Source organism: Rhipicephalus sanguineus, chromosome 3 (genome assembly GCF_013339695.2).
Source record: "Rhipicephalus sanguineus isolate Rsan-2018 chromosome 3, BIME_Rsan_1.4, whole genome shotgun sequence".
In the NCBI taxonomy this organism is placed as follows: Eukaryota; Metazoa; Arthropoda; class Arachnida; order Ixodida; family Ixodidae; genus Rhipicephalus; species Rhipicephalus sanguineus.
The window spans coordinates 155,644,364-155,661,208 of record NC_051178.1 but is presented as its reverse complement, the minus strand read 5'-3'; the positions used below and the strand labels follow the sequence as shown (position 1 = coordinate 155,661,208).

The 16,845-nt window shown below is 44.5% G+C and overlaps 1 protein-coding gene across 4 annotated transcripts in view; it reads right to left on the bottom strand.

Annotated features, from left to right (window-relative positions):
• Nucleotides 1–16,845, bottom strand: part of LOC119387528 (fibronectin type-III domain-containing protein 3A) — a 75,717-nt gene that overhangs the window by 40,314 nt on the left and 18,558 nt on the right. For 3 of the 4 annotated variants that reach the window (XM_037654941.2, XM_037654942.2, XM_037654944.2), the window contains exons 5-9: nt 8,949–9,121; nt 5,492–5,593; nt 2,770–2,935; nt 933–1,064; nt 266–325 (exon numbers count right to left, since the gene is read on the bottom strand). In XM_037654941.2, the coding sequence (XP_037510869.1) occupies nt 266–325; nt 933–1,064; nt 2,770–2,935; nt 5,492–5,593; nt 8,949–9,121 (633 nt within the window). The remainder of the gene's footprint in view (nt 1–265; nt 326–932; nt 1,065–2,769; nt 2,936–5,491; nt 5,594–8,948; nt 9,122–16,845) is intronic. The other variant, XM_037654945.2, reaches the window with a different exon arrangement.

Below are 16,845 nucleotides of genomic sequence, written 5' to 3'. Positions count from 1 at the left end.
GGACTGACTTTTTTTTGCATTCTCTCAGCGCTTTCAGACAAATACGAGTTTTACATTGCCATGACCTTTGCTCTAAAGTTGAAGATGCCCAGTTACCACAGTTATTTAGTTTATACAGGCCACTGTACCATCCTGTAATTGCATGGCTACTTGCTAGTGTAGCCGAATGTCAAATAACCTAATGCTGCAGCGAAGAGTCACAAGCAGCCCCCAACCAAATGCATGCTTGTCTCCAGCTGTTTGTACAAAAATAAAATCAGCTAACCCTGTTGTTCGGCTCCGTGGCCAGGTCTACCACAACCTGAGGGGCCCGGTGAACTGTGGCCTGGTAAAGAAAGCAGGAAACAAACACTTAAGTTACAAACCACATAGACTCAGCGTAACAGTGTGTATCTGGTCTGTTTATAATATGCATTTAGAAGAAGCCACACCGAGATGAGGCATGCATGACAACCACAGCAACCTGTTGTGAGCACAGCTAAGACTTTCAAAGCTTCTTATCATTTATTTTTATTTATCCATGGCGAAAATCATTAATTCTTTGCTTCACCATTTCATTGATTCAAATTATTGAACTTTCGATTGATTCACGAAGTTTCGAGATTCCAAAAAGACAAAGTGGCTATGGGAGATGTAACAGGGTTGTTTTAAATTGCTCTTTCAATGGGCATTGAAATCTCCGTATACAGATGCATCTGGCTCTGCTCCTGTCGAAATGAGGCCTCTACTGTCGGGCATCAAAGCCTTGACCTAGTACTCGGCAGCAGCAGGTGCGCTTGCAAGGCTGGCCAAGTACATTTCCTTTGTACAAATGCAGACTTAAATTCCCCACTAATGCAGCCACATCTTTGCATCGGCAAACAGCATCAGGAAAACAAGGAAGCGGTACAATGCAAAGAAAGGAGTTTCCCTCGATGCCAGAAATGACTCACTTGATCTGGGAGGCTCCGAGTGTGCACCCGAAGTAGAGGGAGGCGGGCGAGATTCTAGCTTCTTGCGTAGCTTGAAGAACTGCTTCTGTGACCGCTCATCCTTGTGGGGCTGGCCACTGGGATTTGCATGGCCTGGTGGTGCGGACAACAGTGCAGGGGTGCAACAGCCGAAACAGGATTCGGAGCAATTGTTGAAACAGCAAAATGTTGTTTTTGGAGCACAAAAATCCAAATTTGGAGCAGGTTACAAAAAAACAACCTGAATTTTTTAGCACGAAATACCAAATTTGGTGCAGTATAAAAAAGAAGGCGGCTTACATTTAGAAAAATAAAAAATACATACAAACCATTCAACATCACCTAACTCATGCACAGTGCACATGAACACTGCTATTTCAATAAAAGCTGTGTGTTGAGCCACCCCACAGTGCGAACATTGAAGTCCACAATGGCATTTGCAGGGCCTGTCAAATCGACAGGCACTGCAAATGCTAATGTGGACCTGCGAACCTGGCAACCTCAAAATTCGGGAAATTTGTAAAGCAGGAGCAAGTGGGGGTGGCGAGAAAAGAAAACTGGCGTGCGCTTTTGTCTGTTGTGTCTCAAGGGCGCAGAAATGCCATACACAGCAGCTACAAATGATTGCCAATAATTTTTTAGACGTCAGCGATCATACTAGTACACGTAATTACATGGCACATGCACGAATGAGTAATTAAGGAACAAAATGTGCTGTGTCCCTGACAGCTAGTACTAATAGCCCCTTCTAAATCTTAGTACGCTTTTCCGCAGGACACCAATGCACTGCGGCAAAAGTGGCTTAAAGAGCGTTCTGCACGCAATAAAACCAGCCTCAGGGAATTTGAGAACCACTGTCCTTTTTTATTGCGATAGTAATTATATGGACACTCTCGACGGGTTTTTGCCGTCATGTCCCGTATATAGTCCAAATTGATAAAATCCCCCCGCGGTAAAGCACACGAGAGCGGGGGCGACGAAAGCGGCTGAAGCAGATATCAAACGAACCAGCCCATCTCTGTAGCTCGGAGGGCGCACGCGAGAACACCACTCCGCTCGGGATGCCTGCCATCGAAGCAGAGAAAAAACGCCCTGCCTGTCTTGAACGAGTATGAAAAGACACGAGGGGGGGGGGGGATGCTGTCGCTCGAGCACAACTTTGAACTTTGATTCTAAGGGCGCGGTCGCGATCGCTGGCGCGCGCGCTATCTCAGCAGCAATCACCGGGCGGCTCGTATTTCCTGCTACGTGCTGCGCTCTAATGCGAAGACACTGTGCAGAAATTGCATCTTTCCCTGGAGCGGCCATATTCTCTTACACCAACGTTTTGTAGTTACGCGAGATCGGATACAGAAGAGTTTGCTGCCAGCCTCACTTCGTATAACATTACAATTTGTTGCTATCGCATTCAGTGCTTCACCCTTGAAACTGTGACTTTTTCTTTTCTTCCGCAGGGGGGTTAGGGTCTGTGCGCCTGCATTGGATGATGATGCCCACACTGCAGATGACCAACGTGGCCTCCATTTCTCGCTAAAATTTGCGCAACTGAGAAAATTTTGAAGCTGGTCAGGCATTTTGGCACAGCGTGGCGCAATTCCAACAAATATCACGGTTTTGGCTCAGCTTGGAGCAAAAATAAGGAATTGTATCAAATTGGCGCAATTGGCGCAGCTGTTGCATCCCTGGCAGTGTCACAAACGGCACAGTGCACCTCCCGCTTTGACAAAAAACACTTTCCACTACATTCGAAATTAATACCACACAATTAAGGCTGCCTCTGGTGAACAGTGCAACATACATTCAGGATAGCGCAACTGACCCTGTGGCGAGTGTGGGCTGAGTTGAGACTGCATGGCAGCAGGTGAGTGAAACTGGCTCACAAAAGGTGGCGCAGCCGAAGGGGAAGCCTGTGCGGCTGGACCAGCAGCAGCCGTGGCCGGATACGGGTAGAAGGCGGGCTGGGCCGCACCGGGCGCTGCCCCCGTCTGCAAAGGGACACCACAATTCATGCATCTCCTCGGAGCAGGTGTAACGAGGAAAACGAACATCTTACAGCGTACGAAAGACCCACTTGCACACAAGAAAGAAATACATATTGCACAAACAACACACACAGATTGCTGTTCCGCAATACTACAAGACATCGTGGCAACAATGAATCCAGATGACACTGCACACAAACTTCACAACCAAACACTTTGACAGACCCTTGCCCTTATGCTAGTCCCACGTGTGACACTGCATCACAGCAAGGCAGGAAAGGTTCAGGGGAAGATGGAAGCTTGAAGAGATTAAAAAATTCGTGAACACGAGGTGTCGCTGGAGGCAACGTTTCGACCTGCAGACTTGTCTTCCTCAAGGCTGCAACTGCAGTTGCAGCCTTGAGGAAGACAAGTCTGCTTGTCGAAACATTGGTTCAAGTGACACTTCACGAATTTCTCATCTGGACATACAGGCATGCTAGTACACTTTCGAGATCCGATCTGTCGGCTATGTGCACCGACCAGAATCGTAGAAATGCACAGTGTGCAGTCCATTATGTGTGGACATCTAAGGTGTTAAATTCTGCAACCCATCAGGAAGTTCAATTAAGCACGAAGGGGAGTAAGAGATGGAACAGAGGTAGGAAATGCCACCTTCTCAAGATGAAACTTAGTAAAACTTGTCGCTGGGCTAGTTGGTACATGCTTACTGAAATGCACAAAAAGGCACGTACCATCAAGGAAGGATTCAAGACAGAGCAGAAAAGGCCGTCTGCCCTTTTCTCTTCTATCTTGAATCCTTCGATGATGGTACGTGTCTTGTTTGTATTTCTCGAAATGGGTAACCACACTACCGAGTGCCTCTCTCTCCTTTTGGTACACAGGTGGTGCCCTGTGGCACAGGGAATCGAACCCAGAACAGCCTGCATTGGAGGCAGACACTCTACAACAGCTGTGGTATATCAAACACAAAAGGAAAGAATAAGGATATACACCATCACGTTACCCTCTCCACTTTTTTGCATTCAAGCCACACTTTGCAACTGGTACAGAATGTGATAGCACCTGCCAAGATCAAAGGACTAGACTGTCTACCCATGTGAAGAAAGTCACTGACTCCATAAATTTGACAAACAGCTGCTGGTAGAAATGCACAGTGCTCATTAAGAAATGCTCATTAAGATGCAAGTAAAATGCCACAGGCTTTGTGGACAAGCCAAGTTATTATGGTGCACAATTCATGCACAACAGTTCGAGAGAGAGAGACAGGACAATGCAAATTGAAAAAAATATGTCTAATTTGAGCTCAGCCATTAAAAAACGCAGTATTTCAAGCTAGCCAGGGCATAAAAAGTGTTAGAAGAAAATCAAAATTAGTAATATTAAATGCTTCAATTCATGACGCAGTGGCCACAGTAACTGTGGTGCTCACTGAACAACTTGAACCAAACTACTCGCACAGAAGTACAAAAGGTAATTGCACAGATGAGAAAATGATAGCCGAGACATCGTTCTCGTTTTAAGACTGAGGATGATAGGTTTGAACAGGCATATGAAAAAAAATAGAATAAGAACTTAAGGCTCATTCCACTTTCAGCACCACAGTGCTTTTTCAGTGAAAGCACAGTATAAACGGTGCTCACGGAATTAAACATGGTATTGTAACTTTAACTCCTTGCGGTACGTTGTCGGTCCCTGCCCGACAGCCGCAGTGGTCCATGGTCGGCACTGCTGGACAAGTTCTTTCGCGGGTGATTCACACGCGTGTTTTCTCACTAGATTATGTGCCATCTGTAAAAGAGTAAGTAAACTTCGTTTACTTGCGCTTTGAGACTAAGTTTTGGATCAGAACAGACGGAAGATGGGAAAATGTTTCGGACTGCAAAGGGGTTAAGCATAACAACAGCTACGTACAAATGCTCGAGATAGCTATGCCATGTCGCTACAAATCTGACCACTAAAGGTGATGTTGGCTCTGAAGCGAGTGTACAAGTCAATATTAAATCGATGTGACACATACTGAACACGGTTGAAACAAAAGTACGGGCATCACTTGGCCCTAGATTGACGCATTTCATCCCATGAGCACTGTACACATCCGAAGAGGAAAACATTGAAATGATTAAGTGCTGCATTTTCAACAAAAGTAGTTATACTCACAAAAACCAATAAGGTTGTTTTAATAACACGCTTTAAAATCTGATTTCTCCTCTATTTACAAAACTGCAAAATATTTACGATGCTTAAAAATACCGCAATGTATGTTTCAGTCAAAAATAAGTAATGCGAGATATGCTGCTGTAAATGTGGTGGTGTTCAAGTCCGAAAATGTAAGAACATTGAGGAAAGCTTCAGTGGGAGGCTTTGAATTAGTACTGGCACATGCATGCCACAACATTAACCTTCCCCCCCACCCCCGAGAAAAAAAAAACAAAAAACAGCAGAACTGTCGATAAATGCTTGTTGGTAGGTCACGCTGATGCACGAACACACACACAAACACGCATCGAAACAATTAAGTGTTAGCGACACACAGAGAAAGCGAGAAAATTGCGTAACCGTGTATTGGGACAGCGTAAGCACACGCACGACGTCCGCTCGGAAGTAGACCAAACCCTGGTAAGAAAAGTATAGCACCGTACGCTTTTCCAGTAGGACCACCTGCGGAACAGACAAGATGACGGCGACCGCCGCGCGTGAACGTTTCTCCAAGACCACTAGTTTCGAAATTGGCGCCTGGATGCGTGCGCCGCCGGGGGCGGACGTGGCAACAAGGGCACGACGACCACAACACAAGCGGCACAAAGCCAACAAAGCATCGACGGGACGCCGAAGATCAGCAGCGAGCGGCTGCTACGTGGAGGAGTTGGCGCGAGGGCGCTAGCTGTCGCCGCGCAAGCTTTTTCCACGTCAGCAACAACACGTCCTGCGTGATCGGTCAGCTGCCCAGCTGTGCTAGCGCGCGCGCAAAGTGCCGATGTCGCCGCCGTTAACTTTCGCTTCGCTCGCGGTCGGCGCCGATATTCACGCGGCAGGAAATTGCCGATCGCCACCATATCGTAAGAACGTACGCCCCCCACCCCCTTTTTCTTTTGCTCGCGATGACGGTGCACGTCACACCGTGTGCCCGTATTTATCACCTCGAAAACCGTTTCGACTGTGCGCCAGCATGCCGGAAGTTTCCATTCATGATGCGATTCTCTGACCGTACGCTCCCCTTTTCGGGCGCGAAAGTTAGCGCCGAGACGCGTTCGCTAGATAAAATCTGTCTGATATGCACGCGCAGAAAGCGGCCCAGGTTTTTTTTTTCTTATTTTAAAGTAGCGAAAAAAAAAGGGGATGCGCGACGCACCTTTCCTTGCGATACGGCTGCCGCGATGGCGCGAAATTGCGGAAGTTACGCTACACCTGCCGCAACCGTAATCAGACTCTGGCTCGGCGCGCGACACGTAACAAAAGAAAAGCTGTGACACAGATACGCACTTGCTTAGAATGCAGGCCGATCTCTTCGCGACTCTCGCGCGCTTCCGCAGCACAACTTCTATGCTAATGCGAACAGCACCTCGCGCCCAAACTTCATGAGCGAACTCGATATCTTTCTTCGTATTTTTTTCCCGCTTGTTCGAGAGGTACTCGATCCGAAAGCTGCCGTCAGACGAGGGAGGGCAATGCCTATGAGTCACACGCGCGCGAAACGGATGATTATTCGGAAGGGCTGGATCACACTGCGAACTCTAAGCTCTCATGTTTTCCTCCAACCCTACAGGCACCAAAGCTAAGCGGCAGGCATTATTGTTCAATAACCAGCGATTGACCCGCAGCTGTCGGCCAACGAGCCGTCAGTACACTGCATGAAATCGGCTAGACGGGATCCATACGAGGTTAAGGTCTTTTTACGGGAAGCTTTATGCAAGGACATTAGTGCCTATTTGTAGTACATTTATGAGGCGTCACCTAAGGTGATTCGAAGGCTCATAAGAAAAGTAGGGCGTCCTGTGCACTCTAGGCACAGGACGCCCCCCAATGAACCTTTATGAATTTAAGTTGCCAATTTCAAGGCAGAAAATCATGTATAACAAGGGTGAAGTGCTAGAAACTGTAGTCAGATACTGCAAAAGCCTTGAAGAGCTGGCTATCATTTACTTGGCCTTTTGTGTGAGGAGTGCTTTTTTTTTCCTGTTAACTAGGACATATACCTTTAAAGGGACACTAAAGTCAAATTACATTTTATGTCAGTGCAAAAAGTCAATGCTTGAGAATGTCTAAAACATGAATATTATGCACAGCAACGCTTTAGTAATATGCAGAGCAGTGCTTCAGTAATCGAGGAATTAACGTAAATGTAGGACACAATTTGCACTACTAGTGGGACATTCTGGAACAAGAGCCCGATGCCGTAGAACGTCCTCAGTACAACTAATCACTCGTACTCAAACTACTCATGACAGAAAAAGCCGTTGCAGTACATTACAAGACAGAATAAAATGCACCTTGTGCGTTGCAGTTTGATTCATGGACAAAAGCTTCTTGATGCTATCCTTGAGTACAATGCAAGTTCTGTTTTCGCCAAGCTGTGCTCCGCAGTGCCAGCTGTCGGGCAGTAAAGGGCAGGCATGGCGAATGCTACATCACAAGGCCATTCTCGGAAGTGTGCAGTTTGAAGAGGGCTAACGATATGCGGACCACTAAGATGAGACGTTCTTTCAAACTAAGCAGTTTAGTTGGCACGAAACAAAGCACTATGAGGTTTCTGGAACGCTATTTCAACAATCTGCGTTGACCTAATATCTGCCTTTAGTGTCCCTTCAAGCAAAAGTGCTGAATCAAAGCTTTGCAACAGTACATCAGTTGGAGGTCATTGATTCATATGCCTTTCTCTTTCTCTATTTAGTTTGCTGTAAGTCCAGCTGAAGCTCCTAGAAACCTGAAAAGTTCAGCTCGTGGCTTTTTTAAGACAAATTAATAATCAAGCGATCTTTTTCAGTGTCCTTTGAATCCTACATTTACATTTGCGCTTTTCTTCACTCCATTGTCTACTGGTTTCAAGCAGCTAATAAAAGGTTGACACAACTTGGTTTTTCACGTGCAAACTTTGCTCCTGGGAAAGCATTTATCTGGAAAACTAAACTAAGCTAGTTTAGGCTTGAGGATGATGTCTGTCTTTAGTGGCTTTAGTGCCTATCAATTACTCTGCTGTACTTCACACTGCATTCAATGGTTCTACCAAAATGGTAGAGCCCTTAACAGTGCCGATATTCTGAAGTACCATACTCAAGGCCATAAGCACGCCCAGGATTCTCCATTAGAGGGGGCGAAGTTTCACCACTGTTTCCCCCCTCCTCCAGACACCTCCCCGGTGAGGCCCTTAGGGTGAAAACACAGTGCAGAGACAAGGAATTAGGGGGTTTTAAGCTTTGTGGGGTGGCATCACCTGATGATACGCGATGCAGTGGTCATGTGGCACGTTCTCCAAGTGAGGAGGCACATTGTTGCCTAGGTGAATACCCCCTACGGACAGCTTATTATGTACAGGGTTGACCACATCTAAGGTGAACACCTCATTAGTATTCAAGCCGTTAAAATTAGAGCGTTTATTCTACTTCCCAAGTGAAATGTTCGTTACACAACATCTAATCATAGTGTCGACAAACACAATAATAATTTTTCAAACTATGAACTTAACATCAGCTTCTGTGATGTCTTTAATACTAATGAGGTGCTCACCTTTGATGTGGACGGCCCTGTACATTAACAGTGCTGACACACCAAGTTTAATGTGCTTTAAAATCTCGGCACGTCTCGCATTACGTCGCGTGACGATGATGCTAGCAATGCCAAATCTGCAATTTGGAGACCAACATTAGTATAAAATTAATCGAATACTTTCTAAGCTTGTACGCTTGCCACATCTCGTCTATTTATGTGTTAGGAGCATGTGGCAGAGTGTCTACAACATTTAAAAATTCGTGATAGTATTCCCATAAATTTATTTTAAAATGTCGAGGGAGACACTCACATAGGGGGCAGGCTGGGGCATGGCAACGTGGGGAGGTTGCGGCGAAAGGATGATGTGGCGCAGCGTGCCGTTCTCATCCACTATCTGCTGCATCACGTGACCCGGAGGCACCTGAACTGGCACTGCCATGGGAGGCGTACTGCTGTTGGACACAAGCTGCACTGTGGCAGGCCCTGCACACAACCGCAGTCAAGTTCACTAGCGTCGCATCAAAAAAAGCAAGCCAGAAAACCAGGAAATAGAAAATTTTAAATATAAATACATCTCATTGATAGAGTCTAGCCTGACCCAAGAAGCCCACATGCTTAAGCGATTCTCCCAAGTTGCATACCAGTGGCATCACAAATCATTCGAGTTGTCAGCCTGCATGTACAATTCTATAGCCCTGCAGTGCAGCGGGACAGCGCCCTCCGGCCATGGAAACACACACACAAAAAAAAAGGACAGAGAGAGGGGGGGTGTTTAAAGGACAATAAAGAGTAAAGCAATTTCTCTTGTATTAGTAAATTACCCTTCCAGAACACCAAGAACAGCAACTTTGCCAAGAAAAGATGTTTGGCAAGCCAGAAAACATGAAAAAAAGAAAAAAAAAATACCGCTGACGACACTAGGCTTGAAGTTCTTGCACACACTCACTGCAGTGTCGTAGACCTTGACAGTGCTCGCTATGGCATACGTGGTTTTTTTATCGCTAAAAGCGAAACCCTTTGTGTTCTAAAGGGGCCAGAGTTAACATGGCAAGTTTCATGATATTTTAATGCAAAAGCATTAAAGAGCTTGTTTACAGAAATTCTGAGGTCAACGTCGATGGTAGTGAGCAAAAAATCGGGGTTGTCCGTTAGTGAAAATTGTGATAGATGCAAAGAAATAAATAGCAAAAATCATCTTCGGTTCAAGTGGGATTCAAACCCAGGCCTTCTATGTGAAAGCCAGGTGTTCTACCACAGAGCCAGGCCACTGTTTAAAACTTCCTCGGATAAAAAAATCCTATACAGGCATCATGTAGTGTGAAGAGTCCCGTTAACATGCAATACTGCTTGGCAAAAGCGCAGTATTGCACCAGGTGTCATACCGTGTGAATTGTGCCACGAGTGGGTGGTTTAAAGGCCCACCCGTTACAAAGTGCTCAGGCATAATTGATCATCATCAGCAGCAACATCATCAACGAAGTGTGCAGCTCTGCATACTGCCTTACGGACACATAGTGGGTACTTCGCCGACTTGCAATATGATGAACTATGGTGTAACGGGCACTTTGCAAATGCACTTCAGATGGTAAATGTTCCTTTCCTTGTGGCAAGATTTAGGTATGCACTGAGATGTGAAGCCTGGCAAATGGATGAGAAGACTATGTGAACAAGGCCTGACCATGCTATAGTGTTCTACTCTTGACTGACCCAGTGTGACCAAAATACGCAAAAATACACTCAAACCTATTTATAACAGTCACATATGCCCCGAAAATAACTTCGTTATATACAAAAATTCGTTATAAACGTTTATTGATAACACTGTATGACAAAACTATTCTTCATTCACTTCGTTATAACCGATAATTCGCTTTATCTGGGTTCGTTATATCGAGGTTTGAGTGTAAAATTTCAAGCATAAAATTCCGAAACAAGCTGACCTCCCTTTTTTTTTTGGTCTTCTAGTAAAGAACCAATGATTTCAAGTTTCGGGCCATGCATGCTTCAGATGGCACGACCTTTTATGACCTATAGAAAAGTAAAACACTACTATGTACCACATCATGTTCCATGAGAGGCCTTGCACCCTCAGTGATAAAAATGAATTGAGTGCTACAACTATAGGCATCATGCTAGGGTATTTTTCGCCACATTAAGGGGAGATGCGGGTCGAAAAATCGCCATTTTTTTCGAACAAGTTGAATTTGTGTTTTGTTGTGCTTTGTATTCCCCCAAGCCTCCTCTTTAATATATTAAAGAGTCAAAGCTAACAATCAACTAGAAGTTATCAAAAAATGCAATAAAAGCCCTCGTGGTGGCTAGTGAAAGCGCGATTTTATCCAAATTTCATGCACGCGGCATTTCGCTCTGTGGCGTTGCCGGCTCTTGAATTTTCGCGGGCATGTAGGCCTAACCCTCTTCTCCCAGAGCCCACTTTGACAACTCGGCTTTCTTGCTGAAAATACAGAAAAAAAAATCATTTCCCCGCCGTATTCTAGCGTAGCATCCAGAGTAGTCTAGCTTTCAAACATGTTTTTCTCAGTTCTTCGTTTTGCTGCATTTTTAGAGTTTATGCACCAAAATTTGTGCACTTTATGTGGTCGGATCGTAATGAAATTTGGTATGCTTATAGTTTAACGTGTCCTCCATTCAAAGAAACAACTTTCACAGTTTTCCACAAGCATATTCAGCAAGATGATTTGATAAGTTTCTTCCTTGAGAATGGTAAAACTGAAACTCAGCACTGAAATTTTTTTCTAGGCTAACACACATACGTTACCCTATGTTTTCTTGCTTTATTGAATTCCTCAATTCATTAGGAGCAATACGAGCTATTTTTTTAGTGTTTTTGGTGCTCACTATTGTTGCCTAAGCTTGCACAAAAATGCACTGTTTTCACAAATGCATGGTCTGCAAAAGATTAACCAAATGAGCTATAAAAAAATAAAAGCAGATTTGAAAAGAGGAGCTCAAACTCTATAAATGGTGAAATTTCATTGAGCTATGACAAATACTTAAAGAAAAAATTTTCCGAGGAGCATCTCCCCTTAAAAGCGGTAATGAAAGCTCACAGCAATGTTTCGGGTATCCAGTTAACACTGATGCACTTTATATGTAGCAGTGTTCATCCTTGTCTTTCAAGCTATGGCACCGACATATGCACAAGAGCTTATTGATGACATAGAATGTTTTTTTTTTTTTTTTTCGTATTGCAAGTGCAGCCAATTAAGGATCACTATGCTGATATGGTTAAAAATTGTGCAGGTAATCCTAAGTGTGGAACGGAGTTGCATTTCTGGCAACAAGTGTCCCGAGGATGTACTTAATGTTAAAGGGGTGGTGTAACTCCTTTAATACTGATGCCACATGGTGACTTTTTATCACGATCGGGCCAGATCCGGATCGAATTGCTTGATCGTGATCGGCTCCTTCACGCCAACTGCAGAAGGGAGCCAGTCACTGCTTAGGAATTTGATTCCGATCGGATTTAATCACGATCAGCAGCTGCACCATGTGACATCAGTATAACATTAAGTATCTGCTGTAGGCTTCCTCTGTAAGCAAGGACACTCAGCATGAAGTGTTGGACACAGCAAACGTTTCGAATATATTGTGATTCGCTTTTAAATTGTACTTAAATGCTCATTCTCCTGACTGAGACCCATCGCTAGCGCGACTGACACCGAAGTCACTGTGTAGGAAGCATAACGAAAGTTTTAGTGACGTCAGACCACATTAGAGTGACGTGCAATGAGCGGTGACTCACAGCTCCGCTGCACCGGGCAAGCCAATAGAGCAACAGCTGCAAACTACACTAATTTTTTCCGAGCTTGTTGCTGAAGTAGCCAAACTTGCTTGCATTTTTCAAAGTGCTTCGCATCGTCATGCGAACCTGTGAAGGCGACATTAGAGAAGTTTAGTTCGTTCACAACTTCACACACTTCTTTGCTTTAGCATACCAGGTTGCCGTAGCCATAAACGTGAGAGGCCGGATAGGTGGGGACACCTGGTAGCACTAAGATCAAACAGGCAAGCAGAGAATTGCTGTTGCAGAAGCCTAGTGCATTCTACTTCTCTGCTGGTGTAAATTTACGGCAGTGGCATAGTTCTGAATGTGTTACCTTTTAAAACATTTTTTTCACCACAGTCACTCGGTGAAAACAAAAAAACTCACCTATAATTGTGGTTGTACAAAGCATCAAAAGATATCGATACCATCGTCCAGTAACCCGGTACTCGGGAAACATCTCTGCGTATACTGGAATACTGCACACGCTAATATTCTCTATTAGAGAATTTTAGCGAGTGTTGAAGGCATCTGAACGGTTGCTAGCGTGTGTGTGCGAGAGCAGACGATGCAGCCCTACGTGCGTCACAGCTTTGTGGGCCCACGTGTTCAAGCTTCCTACACAGTGACGGCAGCGTCAAACTCGGCGCCCAGAAACCAAAACCAAAAGCCATTCACATAAATAAGGTTATATGAAATTATTTTGCGAGAATACATAAATCTTAGAGCGTGTATCATGCTTCCGGGAGCAATAAGAAACGTTTGCAACAAGGAACGCGCAAGCCACAAATTTGATGACACCAGCCCTTTTAAGTTTAAAACCTTGGCAAAGGTCCAACTTTTGAAACCCACTCATTAATGATTAGGATAACTGGGTGAAACTTATGTGCTGGATAGAGAGCTACATTTACCAAATTAGGAATGTGTTTTTTAGTTGATCATAATCTTGGTTACTTATCTGTTCCCCTCGAATTACAGAAAAGGTACAGCCTCCTGTGCAAGTATAGAGCTTTGTATCATGGCTAAGTGTTTCAAAAGAAAAATGAAACTCTGGCATCTTAAGCACGAAAAACAATATATAATTATGAGGAGCACCGCAGTGCCACCTGGGATTTCCTTAAGGTGCACAAAATCTTAGCACATAGATGTTTTTTTGCATTTCACCCAAATTGAAGTGAGGTCGCCATGGCCGGGAATGCAACCTGTGCGCTCATTTTTGGCAGCACAGCACCGTAGGTGCTACACAGTTGAGAGATGTAAAATAACCTGCCTTGTCTCACATAGAGCAGAGATCGCAAGGAAGGAGGAGGAATAAACTTCGTTGTGGTGACAAGGGATGCTCCAACAGGTGAATAGTCTCAATTCCAGGAAACCATGGCCCTCTGCTGACAACCTAGCCCCATCTGGAAAACAATTGCTCTTCCATGTCGTGGCTCATGAGCAGAGCTCCCAATCAATCTTCAGTTCGGCTGCTGTACTCTTGATGTCTTCAAGTTGTTCGTGCATACCTATACCTTGTGGTAGAGTGTGTTGGGCAGGCCAGTTTGCGCAGTATTTACAGTCTCTCTGATATGTCCCTGGATACATTGTGTATGAGTTCTGTGCATATACGTTTCTGGCTGTACTCTCCTGCCTATTACTCCTTGTTCCCTTGTCAGTCTTCTGTGCGGTCCTGGGGTGCCATCGTGGAGTGATGCTAGTCTTATCATCCACCACTCGCAGCCGGCTGATCCCGCTGATAACGAAGGCACACCGTTGCTCTGACCACCGGCCAAGTGCGAAAAGCACAAAAGGCATTGGCATCAAAAAAGGCATCGCTGCGCAGTATCACCACAGGGTAGTATTTCTCGCGTCTTTCTTGTAGAGCTTGCAGGACGTCTGCATACCTGCTGGAATCTGTTTTCGATATCAGGAGAATGCTGTCTATGCAGCGTTGCCTGGTGCGAGCTAAAAATTGCCCTTTTTTGCTTTAATGTCCTAAAAAAATGTTCAATCCCAACAGGCATTTCTAACAAAACTAAAATGCTTTGCCGAAGTGCACATAGCCAATAATGCCAAAATTACAAATTCTAAATATGTGCATTCTACACATCCTTTTGCATATGCATGTAAAGTTTGGTTATAAGATTTGGAAATTCTAATTATGGGCATTTTTGGAAACCACTCTACAATATTCTTGAAAATGGTTGAGATTAAAGATTTTTAAGTACTAGAGTGAAACAATTTTTTAAGCTTTTTTTGCGATCTGTGCCTATGCGTGGTGGTGTACGCTATCTTACCACTCTGTCTCAGCCATGCATTTGTAAATTTGCGTACGAAACATTCGCATGTACGAAACTAGATTATGCCACTTCAGTATGGAAGCCACACAAAAATTACTTAACTCATAATAAAGTGATTTGTTTCACTGTTTCCAAGTAGGACCATCATTCCAGCGTAAGTGATATATGCACACCTACATAGCTGCAAAATTTATTGATGTTGTGGCTGATGATGAATTACACTGAAGCAAGGTCTGGGTATGGGCTAGTTGGTATTCCATTTTAAATTCTGATCACAGCGCAAGGTAAGACACGAGACGGAGAGCAATGAAGACGTTGCTTCGTTGCTCTCTGTCTCATGTCTTACCTTGCGCTGTGATCACAATTTGAGATGAATTACAGCAGAGCCCTTTGCAACGGGTGGAAAGTGTTAAACCACTGACTTGTTATGCAATTCACATTGTGTGACATCTGATGCGATTTTTTTTTTTAACCCATATATGCCCAAACTCAGAAAAAATGGACAAAACAAAATATTTTTTTTTGACAAAAAGTGTACTTCTACCCTCAAAAGAAAGCACAAGTTATTTATTTACTGCCTGGTAAATGCAACACTGTTTTTCAAGCCGTCCTATACACACAGGACAATGGCCATTAGGGGTGCTATGTGCGGGTGTGGTAAGCCTTGAAACATTTCACGTGCACACCGACATTGCACTCCTTCCTCTCCATGACGTCTTTCATACAAAGCACGCGTTTGCCCGGAGAAAGCGGTCGGCATTTCACGTGCGCTTCTTCCCCTCCATGACGTCTTTCACACAAATCACGCGTTAGCCCGGAGAAAGCGGTCGGCACGTGGCAGCATGAAAAGCAACCATATTTCACAGCGCAAGACGACAACACAGTAAGGAACACAGGACACACGGAGCGCTGCGTGTGTCCTGTGTTCCTTACTGTGTTGTCGTCTTGCGCTGTGAAATATGGAAGCTAGAAACCAACTCGCCCAACATATTACCTTATGAAAAGCAAGCAATGTCTAGGCTTGCACACATTGAGAATGAGGCCTGCTTGATGTGCTGTAGGTGGCGCTAGTCATCAGCTAAAGAAATGGCGATGTTAGAGTGCATCAAAGAAGCGGCCTATATGTAGGACACTGGGCACATATGGGTTAACAAAAATAAATACTCTTCTGCCACACAATAGTACATCTTTTAACATGACTCCTCACGCAACATGACGCCTGTACAGGGTCTTTATGCAAAGAAGTCTCAAACACTGGCATGGCTCTGGTAAAATATGCGGCTGCCATGAAGAGTGCTCGAGTTCAAGTCCCGCTCGAACCCCGGCTTTTTTTATCTTATTAACAGCTGCGACAAACACCAGCAGCGGAAGACTACTACGCCAACCAAAATCGACTGTTGTTGTGAGCTCAACAGCTTCCGCTGTAAAACTCTTAGGTCACAGAATTTCACACCTATGTCTTTTCCACAAGCCGTTCTACAATTTCTCAGGCCTGGGTGAAACAGCAATTTGTCTGTCACACAGATCTCCACATGGCTTACTTAATTTTATAGGCATACAATGATTACATGGTTTAACTAACACATGGTTTACATGGTGCACTTGACACACAGTAGCGCTAAATCTTACACTAAATAAAGTGTTTGCTGTCCTAAGGTGCAATGCACAATCTTTTACACGTTCTGTGATAGAACATTCTACCTGCACTGCATGAAATTGGTCGAGGCTCATCTGACGGTCAGACGTGAGAACAGAAACTGAAAAAGGCAGTGCTGTCAATCATTCTGTTGTCTGCTAGGCAAAGAATGGGCACAGAACAGACGGAGACACCACTCTGTCCAATAGAATGAATATAGAACGGTCTCCGGATGGCTTGGATTGGATCAAAACGTAAGCGCTCGGGCTGGAGAATCAAATTAACCTGCCTTATGTCTGGTTTAATCCAATTCCCCGCTGACAGTTTGCGAAAATGACAACCACCGAGTGTCTCGTGAAATTGTGACACCAGCTAGTGCCCAATCAAGACATTAACACAAGCAAATTGTAAAAGTCATCATGCCCATCAATTTCAAGCTTTGAAAAACAATGCCTCCCAATATTGATGTTCAGTTAAAATAATTCTATATTTCTTCTTTTAT